Below are 17,363 nucleotides of genomic sequence, written 5' to 3' on the forward strand. Positions count from 1 at the left end.
CATCATTTCCGTACTCATTACACATAAAAATGAGTTCTGTATTCATCATCAACGAACCATGAGAATTGCCTTTCAAGTGACTAAACAAGTCAGTGGTTAAAAAAAAGCCAGCCAATTTTTCAGTATTTTAAATATGGTCTAAGGTGCAGACAGTATTTTGTTTAAACCTGCAGGCCTGAGAGCAACTACAAAATATGAAAAGTACTCTTTGAATATTTGGATAAAAAAAGATTCATCAATCACAATAAAAACCAAAACCTGAGTCCAAGCACTAATTTACGTTTTAGATTTTAAAGAGAGACCGTGCTAGAAGCAAATTCAATTTAAAAAGTTATATCCTTGCTTGCTGATGTGTGCAGCAAGAGAGCCTTATCTCTGTGTTGTTTTTCTGAGTGCCTTTCCCCTATTCCCCAACACAGCAGAACATCATGTTTTTGCAGTCCCACTACTGCAAGGAACAACAACTGAAGAAGCACAGAAATGAAGCTATTATTTCTCCCCCAAAGGCCTTTTCCAGCATGGGAACAAGACCTCCTGAGGAATAGGCACTGCCCATTCCTGCCAGCGAAGTTCTGTGGGCAGAGGATTCATGTTTGTTAGGGGAGTTTGGTGATCACAGCAGTACTGTAGGTATCTTGAGGGCTAGAACTCACACCAGCAATTTCAAACAAATGGAAAAATAAGACTATTTATCCTTTGGTAACCAACTCTGGCATGACCATGCCTTTTCAACAGATACAGGAGCTCTCTTCCTTCCTCCTGTTTCTAGAAAAAACTGCCTTGGAGCAATGCAGAAGTGTGTGCTTGCCAGTCTGCAGCGACTGCATTCAGACAAGGCTGTCCTGCTCCTACCAACTAATGGGAATGGGCAGCTGCAGTGGGCAAAGCTGCATTTGAGAAACAAGACTCATAAATGTGCTGTCTCAAGCCTGCAAAGCCAGTGATCAGGACACAAAAGGTAGGTGCATTCCTGCCATCCATCTTAAGAGAAAGTGATAAAATATTGATGGTTGTTCCCATGCACGCAGGAGTCCACACTGACCTTTAAAGTCTATTAATGAATGAAGTGGATTTGCAGGAATAGCAGCTGGTTCAAACTTGCTCGGCAGTAAGTAAGGGTCAGACATGCTACAGGAGTCACGTGGAATGCCAAAGGATTAAAAAAACCCCACTATTTCCATTAGAAGCAAAAACCTCTCAGCACTGCACAGAACTGAAACTGGGTTAGCTGTTTTACACAGACAGAGGAGTCCACTTCAGAGAAACACAGTTTAATCCTCAGGCTCATTCATTATTCACGAGGGTGCTAAAAATCCAGAGGAAGGGAAGAGAGGAAGGATTAGTACAGAGAAGGAAATAAGCAGCTGAAAGGGTTTTTTAATTTATTTATTCTAAAAAGATGCTCAATTTCACCCTTTAGCTACAACCTAAAAATATACTAAGCTCATTCAAAGCTGGATGATTAAACTGAAGCATACCATGTCAACAGATCCTGTGCTTAATTAAACACCAGCAAGTATACCTATTACTAAAGTACAGACAGTTACTACTTTGCAACTTCAATCTAATGTGTATGGTAGTCTTCCCTCTCCACAAAATAAAGGCACTTTGATTAACATTAAAGCCACAGTATTTATTGTACCATTCATTGTACAAAATGTTCATCTTCAGCTCAAGCTGGAAAGGCTTAAGTAACAATTAGGGTTAAGGCTGCTGGGAAAAGAGAGTTTTCACAGCAATATGATGGGGATAAGGAGGTGACAGCAAAACACACCCTGAGAAAGATGATGTTCTTCTGAAGAAGAACCTGTATCTTAGTTTTGTTCTTGCAACCTGCATGAGAACAACCTGGAGTGTTTCACAGGTACCAGCAGCCAAAGAGGTAATTTAGACAGCATCATAGCTGATGGCTGTGAAGTCTGATCAAGCACAGCTAGCCCAAAGTACAACTAAAAGCTTCAATTAAGAAAAGGTATATTACTCTGATACAGTTGAAATTAATACAGTGTACTATACTGAAGCCACTTTAAATTCAAAAGAAAAATTAATCGAACATTCTTCTGTTTTTAATAAACTTTCACCACTGGTGAAATATAACAAGAGATTTCAGTTTGTTCCCTCACTGATATTAAAAGTGAATAGAATCTGTGTGTTCCTATCAGAAATAAGTTTTGATGCCTGTATTTTCCAGCGGGGAAGGGAGAGACGAGAGTTGATGCTCTGCACACACACACCTTTCCCTCCACCCTGACCTTTTGCCAAATCTTCCAGGGAGTGATACAACGACACTGGAAATAAATCCCCATCATCCTAAACTACAGGTTAGTGCTTTGCTGTGAATGAAATTTAGGTGACTACCAAAAATCTTGCCAACAGCCTAGAACAGGAACCCTGTGGTAGCAGGGTGAATCACCTTGAACAACTGACAGCCATGATCAGAATAGCCACACACTCATCTCTGTCTGTAGTTGACAGAATTAAATTAGCTTTTGGAAATGAGCGTGTTGCTTGCTTACATGTTTTTAGACCAGCTGTTACATTAAAATGGCAAAACCATTCTGACATAGTAATTCTTTCAAGATATTGTCTAGATTTAAAAATAAAAATGAAATAAAAAATATTCTTTGGGCAGAGAACAGAATGAGCCATCAGATTGCTACTGCCAAAGATTTATCAATTCTGTGCTATATCTTATGTTAAAAAACAACCCCAAAAAACCCAACAACCAAAAAACCCCAGCAAAACCTAACACTGTAGATCAGGTTTTCCCTCACACTGATTTAACACAGAAGTCCTCCTCCAGGTTATTTCCACTCCCCTATTTCTTCATCCTTGTGCAATGTGCCAGCTGCTACCTTAGAAGGCACTTCTTATAAATGCCCTCCAGAGGAGTGGAAATTTACTTGGGCACAATTGTTCCCATCTCTCTTGTGCATGGACTTAAACTGATACATGTTCCTTGAAGATATCCCACTCATACTGCTTATCAGATGGAAGCAGAATGTCAAGTATTAAAGATCAGTCCAAAATTAATTGCTTCCCTTTGCAATTCCACCCACACACTATACCACAAGCTCATGAAAAAATCTACAGCATCACTACAAAGACCTGAATTCAGCAGCCTGCGCACATACCAGAGTACAATACAGCGAGGAAAGCATGAATTACAAGTACTGAAAGAGCGTTGCAGATGAAGAAAGAAATGAAGGTGCTGGCAAGGAGATGTTTGAATTCTTCAGCTTTGACAAGGTGAGTATTTTGCTCTGGAGTAATAATACAAACAGTGATCTCTGGCTGGAATAAGTCACCTTTGGTTTTTTAGGGTAATTAAGTACAGTCCCTTGCTGGATTTAACTTCTCCAAAAGACAAAATAAGAAAAAAGACTGTCCCAAAGAATAGGCTAGAAACAAGGACAGAGATTTAGTTCAACTAAAAACACCTAATACGCAGTCATATCCATTCCCTATTCATACCCAGAAGATTTTGATCCCAATCTGAACTGCTAAAAGCAGAAGAAGAATATCTTCTATATAGAACTGCAAAAGGTTTGAACTTTGCCTACTAATGCCTACCTCTAGCACACACAAAAGCTGAATACAGACACTTGTGAGAACACAGCACCTCTGAATTCCTCACCACTCTCGGAGGTAGCTTGACAAGCTTGCCTCGCTGGGTAAGACACAGCCACCACTGAAAAAATATAAGTTCTCCAAAAAACTTAGGGATGTTAGACATTAAAAGGAGGAACACAGACAACAGCATTCATTGGTGAAGCAGCAGCAAATCGAAACCACCGTGTTTAGCTTGAAAATACTGATAAGAGTTGGAAGGAACACTGCAGTTGCAAAAAGAGAATATGCAGAGAAATCAAGATCCCCAGTTTGGCCTATGCCCCAAGATCCCCATCAGTACATAGCAATCAAAATACAAAATTTCTTCTTCAGTGCCTTCTGCAAATATGCCCTCAATTTCTGATTGCCTAAGACTAAAATAATTTATGATTGTGGTAGCAGGTGTGTGAGGAAGAATCCTGTAAGCTAAGCATGTCTGGGGGGAAAAAGGGGGGAGAGGGGGGAAATCAAAGCTGTTTTGCCAGCCTGTGCAGAAGAGAGTATTTTTTCTTAAAAAATAAATAAATTAATTAAAAGAGGGAAACATTCAAGTGAATCCCCTTCCTGTTGATGGACTGCCAAAAAAACCACTTAACTGCTGCTGTCTCATCAGCTTTTACTTTCTAACCTATCTTTAGCTATTTTATTAATTGGGATTTCCCTAGTTTCTGAAGTACCTGCTTGCAAATCCTTAACCTAGCAAAAAAGAGACAAATGCAGCTAAGCATTTCTGCAACACAAGCATGTGCATCAAACACTCAAATAGCATTTGGCATTCATTTGACTTGGTTTCTACCCTCACACTTCCCCTGCATCCAGGACAGGACTAAATCTTTGCATCACACAGAAGCAGCCACAGTGGGTAGAAATGGCAAATATCAAAGAGAAAATTTAACTGGGTCACCTTCCAGAACTCCAGCAAAAATCAAACCCAAAACAAATAAAATAAATTCAAAACAAACAGAAAATCAAATGAGGTAAGAACAGCTGAACAAAGCTAAAAACAAAAATCATGCACACAGAGTCTAGACAAGCTCTGAATAGCTGACATTGGCTTAACCACCACAGCTGGCCACTACCAGACACTGCAAAACAAAGCCCATGGTTTAAGTTGTGCACATCACAGCTACAGATCTTCACCACACAAATGCTTTAAGTAGTCTGGTGGCTGTTTTACAGGTTGATACTGAAAACATTCATTCTAACTGGAAAGGACACTTAGGCAAGAAACAAACCCTTGCCCATCTTGCCACTGTGCTTCCCCATTTTTAACCCTGCCCTGACTACTGTGGCTGCTTTTCTACTGTGACTGCTTTTCTGCTGTGGCTGGCTAAAGCTCTTGAATACTCATTCGTCTCATCTGGAGAGCACTTGGTACAACAGTTTCCATGCCATTAAATGGTAGTTTGCTGCAAGCTGCTCAAGGAAGGCAGTAAAAAGTCTGTATGAGAATCAGACAGTGGAAAAGGCATCACAACAGATGCAGCAGAGGATAGAAATGAAAGGTTTCAGGAATGCAGGTGCACAAAAAACGTTCAGGACTCAGTTTGGGAGTTTTCCCCATCAGCTGCAGCACTTGCATGAATTCTCTGTTTTTCCAGCATATGGTAATGAGAAATGAAGAGATTATCTGGCTGCCTCTGTAGCACTCATCTTGCCAAGAAAATCCCCGCCCCACAAGAGAAATCCTTGCTAACATGATCAAGATGTGCATACTTTCTGTGCAATAAACAGAACCAAGTTCTGTCTCAGAGAAATGTTTCATAGGCTAATCCTCAATTTCTCATCGACAAACAGTTTAAAACAGAAAATTAATTAAAAAGCAGACCAACAAAATATCCCTAATTATACTCTTCAGCAGAAAATGACACCTTTTCGTTGTTTTTTGAAGGATTAAGGCAGAAAATCAATGTTCACAGATTCTTTTATGAAGAGAACTGAGGTTTTTCAGTATTTGGGGTGTGGGGTTTTTTTTTGGTGAAAGTGATATTCTCTCTTTGTGCACCAGTGCACCGATTTCCTTTCTTTCCTCAGATGTTCTAGATGTCAAAGCCCACCAGTGCTTGTGCTGAAGTTTGCCCAAGGCACTTCACACCCACTTTGTCAAATATTCAGGATTGAGAAAGAGAAAGCGTTTATAATTCACAGCATGAGACTTCATATCCAGACAAGATATCATCTGTCAGTTGCACAGACTCGAGTACCTTTCAAAAAAACCAAACCAAAACAAACCCTAATCTTTTCAAGGCTGTAAAAGGCAAGTCATTTTATGCAGAGATAGAGGTTCTGTAAGGTAAAGTGATTTGTCCAATATTACACACTGGGTAGAGACCATGGTACACCACTCAGGAGAACCAGTTTTCTTGGCACGTCTGGCAGTACAGATTGTGCTTCCCAGGGAATGCTTGGAGAAGAGAAGCATTTCACCTTTTTAAAACAAAACAATCTCCTGAACACCTTCCCAGACCCACTTCTGTTGACACTTAGTGCTGGAACCCAAAAGAAGTAAAAGCGATAACTTAGCTGCTGTCAGATGCAAGCATTTGAAAACAAAAGCAAAGAAGTTTCATATAGGAAATTCCAAACTTAAAACTCTGACATTGTACACTAATATATTAACCTGTACTGCTGTTTTCCTTCAGAGTTCTCATTTTTGCAGCAGCCATAGGAGCACCAGCATGGACAAGCCATGCCATCTTAAACCAAGTTAAAGGGTAAGGATCAACAGGGAAAACATTACCCAAGCCAACTGCTTCTACTACCATTACAAGCAAGGGAGGCTGCATTGGTGATGAGATGCCAGAATGGGTAAGCTCTGTTTATCTCCTGTGACCGTGCATGACTTTGTTAAGACCTGTAGAAGACTTTAAAAACATGTGCCTTGTACTGCTCAAAAGCTGCAGAGGAGAAAAAAATTCCCGAAGCCTGAATCAGCCACTTAACACTGTTACTCAAAATATTCTTTCAGTCTACCTCTTCTTAGCATATTCCTAGTAAACTTCTGGGAATCTATCCCCAATCCTGGTGGTTAGCATGTACTGGTTCATTTTGGCATCACAAAAACCCCCCCAAAACCAAAACCAAACAATTTAAAAAACCCGCAAAACAACCCAAACCAACAAACAAACAAACAAAACAAACAACAAGAAAACCCCACCAAACCAAGCAAAAATAAGGGAAAAGGGAAGAACTGCCTACAGATGAACTGACGAGTTGCAGTACAGAAAAATCAGGTTCTCTCTCTTCCAAAATTGCACTACACTACATCCTAGACCTACAACCTGTTTTTAATACAAGTTTTGCAAAATTATTTCTCTCTTTGCTTTCAAAGATGCCAGGAGCTCTCTGAAACTTACTTAAAGGTTTCTTTCCTTTCCAAGTTAACAGATAGGAATTTCAACTTGGGACAGTTAAAGAGTTTATTTAGAAAGCATCTCAACCACCAACCTAATTTTCCAAGTCAATTCCAGGAAATTTAACCACAGGCCCATGACAGAATTAACAACAGTATGAAAGGAGGGGTTTTGCAATACTCTTAATTGGGAAAAGAGCTCTGCCAGCCAAATCACCCTCCCTTTTGCTTCTGCATCTCTCAAGAAAGCCAGGAGCTATGCATTCCTTTTGTTAGAACTAGGATCAGAAACAAAACCCCACAGCACACAATCTCACTGTCTGTTAAATTATGCATTGAGCACTCAGAAATCCCGTGACTATATGTGGAAGTGAAGAGGTGCAAGGAATGCTGACATCAAGCGGGGCCAGCCCATCCACCATCCCCAGATGATGCTACCAACCTCCTATATTTCAATCACAGGCACTCGAAGGATATGTTCATATCCCGAAAAAATCAAAACCTTGAAGACTCTGATACTAAAGAAATAGCAGCATAAAAACAAGAATCCAGAAAGCAGATTAACTGGTGACACCAGCTAAATTAGTGACAAATATTTGAAAACCATAAAAAAAAATTCAAAAAGCAGGGACAGGGGAATAACTGAATTATTCTGACAGCCTTATGCACAGATTTTGTTTTGTTTGACAGGTATAAATAAGTTCTAGCCTCTGACTGAAGGGGGAAAAAAAAAGCTTTCACACTCCATCAAACAAGCCTAAGAAATATGTATTTAAAGAAACTGCCACTAAACCATTTCAGTGTATGTAGTAGAAAATAGCATGTGCTTAACTCCACAGCTAGATTTCAAGAAGTAGGTGTTCAGCAGGAGCTTGGTGGGAAAAAAGAAGCAACCATATAAGGAAACAAAACCAGAATAAAAAGAATGTGTTTTGGTGAGTCGGGCAGACATCTGTTCTTACCACATAAGGCTTGGCAACTTTCAAGTTAGGGGAACCTCAGATTACCTGGTTCAAACCAGGAAGTAACACATAAAGCAAGGTTCATCCCATGCAAGTCAAAAAGATCAAATTTCCTTATAGTTTTACCTGTCTGCTTTCAAAAGCAGGTTAGATGGCAGTTCCAGGAGCTGGTTGTGCTGCACATCCAGGACCTCCACCTGCGTTCGCTCGAGCCGATCTGGGAGCCTTCCTAACATGTTGTGTCCCGCCAGCAGCTTACGCAAGCTACTATTGTAAAACAACCTTAAGAGAAATAAAAAAACACCAAAAATGAGAAAAATTTCAACCAAAGAGTTTCTATGATAATTTAGATATGGTATCATGGTTCATTACAACAAAGTGATTCAGCTAACTGATTAGCAGACATGGTACTAATTACGCACAGATCCAAGAATGTCTTCCCACTCTCCACCAACTTCTTCAAAAGGTTTGCAGAGACAGGGAAGGAGGTTCACAGATGATTCAGGAGGGAAAGTAGTGACAAAGGGTTATTTTATGGCACTGTATAAAACATGAATATAGAAGCACGACAGCGAAGGAGGTAATTGCTAACAAAGGCTGCAGAAATCTGCACGTGGGATCCCCCTAGCTAATGCAAGCACTTCAGAAGTGGGGGTGAAATCACCAGTCACCCCACAAGCTTTATAGTGCTCTACTCATCATGTGCTGACTCATAATCCAATGCAATTCCCCACCCCCACAATTTTTCTTTTCTGTTAATACCAGACTTACATAAAGCCTCCTTTCCAGTTCTATGGCAAATGAAATTTATCTAATCGGCTTTACTTTCTTGAGCTTTTACAAGCAATAGGTGACCTGGAGTCCCACCCCCCTGCTCCATTTTTTGTGGGGCTGCAGGAGAAGGGGAGAGGAGAAAAATAGCTGTTCTGATCAAACAGTATAGCTAACATTTGCAGGATGAACAATGGAATGAGGGCCATGCACCTAAAGACACCAAAAATGGAGCAAGTCTCAATTTTGAAAGGAAACCACTTTCAGCAAATAAGAAAAAAAGATTATTCTTCATCTGCCACCTGTCTTACGTCTGCCTTATATGCCTGCTACTGTACTGTTTAATCTGGCGAGCCCATGCAACATGCTGACCTGTTTCAATCAAATACTCTCAAATTACTCAGCATTAAAGCAAAAATCTTCTTCCCTCTGTCACAATGACCCAAATACGCATAACGAGCCTCCCTGCCCCTTCCCTACAATGCATCAGGTCATGGGATTATTGTGCCAAAATCATCAATCAAGTACGCTGAGTATTTTCCCCTTGACAGATACCGTCACTCCCGATATCTGCACGCCAGTGTTAACAGTTATCTCACTTGGCTGGATTGTCTGAGTAATGACCATGGAAACAAGTCAACAGCCAGCCCTATCATTCCAGAAGGCTCAACATGGGGTGAAAAGACTTACCAAAGTGATAAGCCTATCTGTTATGTATTTGTTATTTAACCACTTTTGGCTTACTCTATTTTTACTTGAAGATCTCTGTTACGGATTTGCCTTTATATTCTATTTTTTGAAACTGGCTAGTATTGTCAGCACCAAATACCGGGGTAGAAGGCAAAACTAGTTGACAGCTGAAAAAAATAAATTTCACTGTGAGGTTTTTTTGGGATGGGTGGGGGCAGTGACATTTTAAAATAAAAAAAAGCTCAAATTGTGGCAAAACCCTCAGAGATTTCCTCTTTCCACAATTCAGAACAACTGAGCAAATCTTTGGGGTTTTTTTGTTTTTTTAATTTGCTTTCTCTTATTTTTCAAGTCACACAAGCACTGAAGGAACTGGGCTGCCTGAAAAGAGGTTGAACCACCAGCATTTAACTAAACAAGCTCCTGATGAGCCTGGGACGCCTAGTTCTCAAGCTGGGTGGGGAACCAGGATGCTGGGACTGCTCCTCCATACGGGCAGCTTTCCCACTTGCCCAATTCCCACTGGAAGTTTTGGTGAAGTCAATAAAGGCTAAGGACAAACACATCATTCAGCAGCAGGATCTTCTCAGAAAACACAGTTTGGTGTAAGCATTCTACCAATTCCTTTAGTAAGCAACTGTTCAAGAGAACACAATGTTGAATACAAATAAATCTTTTAAAAAAACAGACAAAAAGGAACAAAAACACATACAAACATCTATTCCCTGATGGCAACAAGGTCATTTTAGCAACTCCTAATTCAAGCATTTCCTTTTTCTTTAGCAACATGATTTTTATGAACTTGTCCTGCATAGCTAAGACCAAGTATCCTTTTTGTCATTTTTCAGTACAGTTAAAGCTAAAACAGTTGCATTACAGTCCAGGGGACATTTTCCCTTTTTCCTTAATCGAGACAAATGCTAGTACAGAAACCTCCATCTCAACTGCTTCAACTCTGTCTCTGAGGTCTATTTTTCTGTTTCAAGAGGCAAACGCACAGCATCAACTGTAGTTTGTTTAGATCAGATGCAAACTTCACTCTACCAGGAAACTGCTGGCCACTCAAGGCTTGAACATTTGTGTTTAAGTGTCACAAGCAGCCTCCTAGGAGAGCCCTGCTGATTCACTTCACAGGTTTTCTATTCTGTGTAGAAGAAAAAGCACACAGCAGTGCACCTGAACACACTTACTGAGCTTTTACTTGCTTTTACTTGCATTTACTTGATACTCAGGCATGTGGAGCCATTTGCATTAGAGTCCAGACCCAAATTTCCCCTGAAGTTTAATAGATATTCAAAACTTGCCTTTTGAATGGAACAGGACCTTAAAACTGAGCTGACTTATTAGGAGCTAAGCTATCTAGACATATACTACAAAGAAGAACTTTCAAAGATAAGCTGTTTCCTGGGGTTAATGATAAGATGGCAGGACAGACAAGTGGGATGTTGACTGTACCTAATTTCAGCTAATCATTAATCTTCCAGAGATATCCGGTATGCCCTGATAGTCCTGGCCATTATGAAGTGCAAATGAAAGAAAAACGAACTTTTGCACCCCTACCTTCTGAGTAGGCATAGCTTCACTTTTTTTTGTGTGTGTGAAAAAACAGAGGGATTAATAGTCTGCACATCAGCCTGTCAGTTTGCTTGGTAAATCTCCTCACATCCTCTTCTGCCCGTATTTCTGAAATCTATTCTCTTCCCATTTCTGACACTAAAACGGACAAGTTACACCATCTTACACATTCACCTGACCCAGAAAAAACTATCATTCTTGGTTTCTGATGCTCTTCTGTGCTATACAGCTCCTTAAGGAAAATATTTGTACTTGATGATCCTTGTGGGTCCCTTCCAACTCAGCTTATTCTGTGATTTAGTAGCTCATGATACATGATCATCTTTCACAACATCTCTTTCAAAGTGTACAGAACAACCTAAAATAACAGCTCTCTTCCAGTGAAGGCAGGAATTTAAAAATGCCCAACACCACCACCTAACCAGTATAACTCACTGGAACAGACAGCTGTCTCTAGAACACATAATAGCAAGACCCATTTGTTATTTAAACTCAACTCTTATTTTTCTTCCTCTACACTTCTCTTCTATTATTTATACTTATGAATTTTAAGTTCAGACTTCTGGAAAAGAGATCATCTTGGAAGTGAAGGCAATTGCTCTTCTTGCAGGAGTTTACTTGCTTGATGAGGTTTTTACCTTCTTTAAACCCTTTTTCACTCAAACAGGGCTGTGAACTGGAGTCTCCAAGCATCACTGAAACTAAGTTACAAGTGCTGGATCTCTAAACTGTCATGTAAAGTTATGGCTGTAAATATTTAATATTCAGTATTAAAAATGAAGGGCTTTCCTGAACAGCCACATGAACAGCTTCGAAGTTCAAAGGCACTACTTTCTCTGCACGAAAGTAAAAGAAGAAAGGCTGGGTGGAAGCTTGAGGCATGATGACACCCCACAAGGTAAAAATAAAATCAAACAAAAGATAAAACAGCCCTGACAGTCACTGGAACAAATGAAACACTGAGTCAGCAATTATTTTAGAATTGTTTATCCTGTTCCACCTTGTGCAACTGGTCTGCAAGACTTACCGGGCAGGCAGCTCACGTATCTGATTGTGGCCAACATCCAACACTTCCAGTTTCCTGCTGTCACACACCCACTCAGGCAGGTTTTCCAGGTGATTTCTATGAATAAAGAACACAAAGAGGTGTAACTAAACAATAATTGAGATGTAAAGGCTATTAAGAATACAGCCTCAAGAGAGATACAGATACCTGCAGGAAACAATTCTGCTACATAGCATGCTTCCTGTGAGATTGTATCATCCCTCCTTCTGCAAGGGCACTACCAGTGCAGTCAGATCGTGAGTGAGGGGGCAAGAAAGCTAACAGCAGTGCTATCCCCACTACATGTGCAGTCACTAAGAAAGTGGAAAAAAAATGCTTCTAAATTTTCAGGGGAATATTAAGAGTATCAGAGTACCAAAGCTGAAATCTCTCCATGGAGAAGAAAATTTCTGAGATGCTCCTTGGAAGATATCACTCCCTACACAGTTGAAATATCTCTTCGATCCCTCAAATTCAGTCCATTCTTTAGCTACCTCACTGAATAGAGCAAAAATTTTTGTGTTTATCTTTCAAGCCAACTGTTTTGCTTCTCTCGCATTTGTCTTCACAGCAACTAACCCTTCTGGAAGCTAATGTCTTGGAGGCAAGGTTTTCCAAATACTGCACCGAAAACGTGCAAATAGGCACTGTGGGGCACTCCTGCATCCTGCCTTAAAGACAAAAATTAGCAGCACAGGATACATGGAGGAAATTGTGTGCATATGCATTCACATAATGACTACTTCAGTCAGAATACACAAATGCAAAACTGGGCATCAGATGATAGTCAGGCACTCGCAGACCTGAAGTTCAGGAATAGGATGCCTACAAAGCATGAATATCAATCAGTCATGTACTCATATCCTTTAGTTTATTCCTGCAACAGTCCTCAATCAAAATATGCAATAGCAACCCAACCCCTCTTCTCAGATAGCTTCCTTTCTGATCTCAAACTGACTTCCCAAATTCCAAGTGAGCCAAAAAGCTAAGGACATCCTACCCACTTAGTTCCAATGCCATCACTGAAATGAAGCACAAAAAGGGTTGTGTGATCAAAAGCATGCACTCTGCACCAATTTCATTAACAAATAAATGGAGAACAGAGCTTTACAAAGATCACTTTTCAATAAATCACTTATTTAGTTACACCAGTGTGTTACAATTAGGTGCACAGTGTGAGTAGCTCAGGGCTGATGAAACTTTCAAGCTGATGGCCGCTAGCCCAGGTTAGCTCACTAATTGTTATGATCACCCTCAACAGCATGAGTGCTTTAAGCATGTTTTTTAATGAATGAGATTATCGCTTCAAATGCAGATGAGTAATTTCTTAAATAAGACAGCCATTAAGCACATGTATAAATGTTTTCCTGATTCATTCCTGGAACTGTAAAACAAACTAAAACACCTCCTTTTCCATTTCTTTCCTTATTCCACCTTCCTCATTAAGGTGAAATTTACGTATGCATTCAAATGGAAACTGCAGACATCCCTGCAACAGCCAGGGCTGCAGAGAACTACGAGGAGCTGCAGGAGCTGCCAAAGTGATGAGTAAACTATCAAACCATCACCTACGCTGGGCTTACGATGCAGACACATCCAGAAAGTAACTTCTGTACAAGTTGCAGATTGGTGTGCATTTGAATCACCATGTTCTAACTCCGTAAGACAGGAAATCTTTAAATCATGGAAACTCTAACTATAAAGGAATACAAATTTTGCTCTGGGCAGTAATTAAAACAAAAAAATGTAAATTTATAAAAGGGAAACAGGAAAGAATTGACCAACAGGAAAAAAAAGCATCCGCTAACTCTGAAAATTAGTCTTTTCTTACCCCAAGGTCCAATTCCTACCCCCACTCCCACCCAGCAAGATGCCAGTGAATGTCACTGTTCTATAAGTCTCTTTGATTTATATTTCACAGGTCCAAGAAAAAACATATTCTTACCTAGAAATATCCATATAAGCCAGGTAATTAGGAACTGGATACACATCAAGGTGAACAAGTTCTAGGGGGAAAAAAAAAAAAATATATATATAAAGCAAGAAAAGTGGTGATAAAGATTTGCACTTAAATGACTGTTCTGTAAGAACTATTTTAAGAGCTAACACCCAGAGATTTCAGAGTATGTCAATAACCTAAAAAATTTCTGAAGATCTGGACCTTTGTGAACCCTTTGTGAGTTCTGTTTCTTTATTACATCTTAGTACATTTGCTATGCTCCATTGTACTTGCTATGACAGACACTGCATAACTGATCAGGGACAAGAAACTGGAGGATTTTAAAAGTTTCATGGCAAATTCTCTTTTTTTCCATTTTTGTCACAAGAGCTGCAATTTCACCTCCACCGCCCTCTGCCCAGAAGAGTCAGTCACAAGACTGCTCTACTTTTTTCTCACTAGTCACTTGAGATCTAAGTATGGGAAGGGAACCTCCCCACTCTGGAACAGCAAGTTACAGAATACCAGTCCTTTAGGTCATGGCAAGATCCAGAGTATTTGTCAACACATTGTATGAGCCCTGGCATGCCTGTGGAGTTCCCAGTTGCAGGCAGCCTTACAGATCTTTCATAACACAACTATAGCTAGTAATGTTATTACTGAAGCAACCAAAATAGGGTTAATATCCTAAGGTTTTAGGGAGCTAGTGCTTAGTATTAAGCTTAAAAAAAACCCAAAAACCAAACAGACATTTATTTAAGCCTACAGAAAATCATATGAAGTGCAACTGTAACAAGCAGTTTCTTTGGAAGATGAGATGAAAACAAGGTGGCAGAGGCTGCAACGAGGGGACAGCCAGGGGGAACAGCAAGACCAAATAGGCAGTTGGTTGCAAGACATGGGTTGACTTGGATTCTCAGCCCACATTGAACAGCACATGCTCAGATTATGTTAACTTTTCTCAGCTACAAAGATCCTGGCATGAATACTTAATGAAGGTGCAGGCTTAGATACTGCTAAGATGACAGCCTTTTAAAGGCAGTTCAGACTGCTCAACAAATTCACAGTTCTCCAACTTTGCATTTTCTTTATTCCATACTGAACTACTCCAAATGATAAAAATGGCGGTGCAAACTGAGTATTTTAAGTAATGCCAGTTTCCAGAGACAGATCAAACAGATCCTGTTCATGAAACAGTTATTCACCTAAAGAAGGCTGCATTATTTCTATTATCAGATATGAGTAATGAAGTTACCATTATGAATTTCATAGCTTTCTGGACAGGGTAAGCAGCTAGAGCGAGGAGCAAAAATATATATTGTTTTGGTTTGTCTCCCAACTGGCCACTTGTTCAAACTTTCTCAGTGCAGGGAAAAGCAGTAAATTCCTCATTGGTTTTAGCAGAGCAACACATCAATGCAACTCAAACAACGGACAAATTCAAGAACCCTCCCTTACTGACACAGAGAAGAATTTCTAAGGTGTTCTCAGGTTCTTAGACCTCCAAATTGTGTTATTTGAAACTCACTTCTAAAGCTCAGAACTGCCAGTAGCATGACACAGCACATGTGAAACCCTTTTATCTAGGACCACGTCAAGAGCCTCCCGATCACATGCACCGCGCTCCAGAAGCACCCCACAGAGGACCAGGTACGATGACAATACCACAGCGGCCCTGAAAATGCACTTACCATTGCAGGAAGCGTACAGCGCTTTGAGAAAATACCCACTGATTTTGAGGGTCACCAGTTGATTCCGTTCACAGTGTAACACTTCAACGTTGTTAAAAACTGTTGCATCCAGCTCCCCAAGTTTGTTGTCTCGCAGATCCAGTTGGGTCACATGATGCAGAAAATCTATTTCATCAGCCTCCAATCTCCTGATTGAATTCAATCTTGCAGACAAAAAAAAAAAGGAGATTAGGTGTAGTTACGTGGCAGGCTCCTGCTGACAAACCACTGCCCACTCTACAATCAATCAGCTGCACTGGATTAAACTAGCATGCTTTCGGGTTCTGATCAAGGTTGATTTTTAATATTTTCCCCTTTGTTATGTTATGGTTTTCATCCTTTGAAAAGCAGGATGGCTACGCTCTGTAGCTTTATCCATCATGACAAAAGAATGATGACACCAAGCTCCTTTTTAAACTACTTTGAAAACTACTGATGAAAAGCTCTGCAAGAAGCTAAGTATTACTGTTACTGTGCCTATAAAAATAAAAGATGATCTGGCTGTTATTTGTGCCCAGTAGTTTGGAAAAGAACAAAACCTCTACAGTTCCTGCTGGCCTATCATCTTCTGGAAAAATCCAGCACATACAAGTAACCAGCATGTATTGGAGACCCTTGCCTTACTGAAAGGCCATATTGAGATTTATGAATTCTCATATATTTGCTTCTCGCCTCTCCATGTTCCACAGCAAGCATATTCAGAGACCTGAAAATGCGTGTTGAAAGAAAACAAAGCAAAAATCCAAGACAACTGGGTCTGACAGATAAAGAGGACGGGTTTTATACATCTTCACTGCAGTGCATTGATGCTGTCAATACTCAGCAACTTCCCTAGAAGTTATAACTGAATGAGATTATCTATAACCTAACCCAGCAACTTTTAAGACTGCAGAGCACTCCAAAGAGATCAGTTCCAAATTCCCAGGTCTGAACAGAACACTAAAATCAGTATAGTAACTTCTGCTGGCCCACGCCCTCCCTAGAGCAGATAAGGACAAATACATGCAGCTCTGCTGTTGCTCCTGCTTTCAAAGCATTGCCCTCTGTGTAACAGTCATGTTTTTAGAGTAGCTACATCTTCCAGTTAAAAGAATAATGGTAATATGTCCCCTCCAACACCACCTTACCTCTTCTATTTTCAATTTGCAAGCAGTGCTTCTTTTTGATTTCACTGATGCAAAGCACTTCATTGTACAGCAAATACAATATTTACTATTTCAGGTAGTGCCACGATGAACCACTGTTCATTGCCAGGTGCAGAAAGGATGCAACAGACAATGAGAGAGCTGGAACTGCACTGCTGGAATTCATGGCCAGGTCAGCCACAAGATCCCTTCTCTGAGGCCCATGTATTTGCTTTTAACATATGTATAAACACACAGACATATTTTAACCCTGCCAGAAACACTTCAGAATTTATCTACCTATTTTAGCTAAACTTATGCTGGCCCTTCTTAGACAGCAGTCTGACAACTACACGGCAGTACAATAAAATAAGTTTTATCTTACTTTAGCTTAACTATGTGGTTCCAAAATTCACTGTTATATGGACCTCATGGTCCAGGCTCTGAATCGAGTCTTGACCAGCTGATTGCAGAATTTGTCTTCACAAAAGACGGTAAGAATAGAGAACCATCTCATACCAGAGCCATTTGTAATAAAGATCTGTTTGGACTCTTCTGAGGGT

At 40.1% G+C, this 17,363-nt stretch overlaps 1 protein-coding gene across 1 annotated transcript in view; it reads right to left on the bottom strand.

The window, feature by feature from the left end:
• The window catches only part of PHLPP1 (PH domain and leucine rich repeat protein phosphatase 1), a 141,528-nt gene that overhangs the window by 17,202 nt on the left and 106,963 nt on the right, over nt 1-17,363 (bottom strand). The window contains exons 7-10 of the mRNA XM_042049012.1: nt 15,638-15,840; nt 13,953-14,013; nt 11,990-12,085; nt 8,053-8,208 (exon numbers count right to left, since the gene is read on the bottom strand). Coding sequence (XP_041904946.1) covers nt 8,053-8,208; nt 11,990-12,085; nt 13,953-14,013; nt 15,638-15,840 — 516 coding nt within the window. The remainder of the gene's footprint in view (nt 1-8,052; nt 8,209-11,989; nt 12,086-13,952; nt 14,014-15,637; nt 15,841-17,363) is intronic.

The sequence above is a fragment of the Corvus kubaryi genome, unplaced genomic scaffold (genome assembly GCF_017639235.1).
Source record: "Corvus kubaryi isolate FWS band 111438036 unplaced genomic scaffold, C.kubaryi_AGA036_p1.0 69, whole genome shotgun sequence".
Taxonomy (NCBI): Eukaryota; Metazoa; Chordata; class Aves; order Passeriformes; family Corvidae; genus Corvus; species Corvus kubaryi.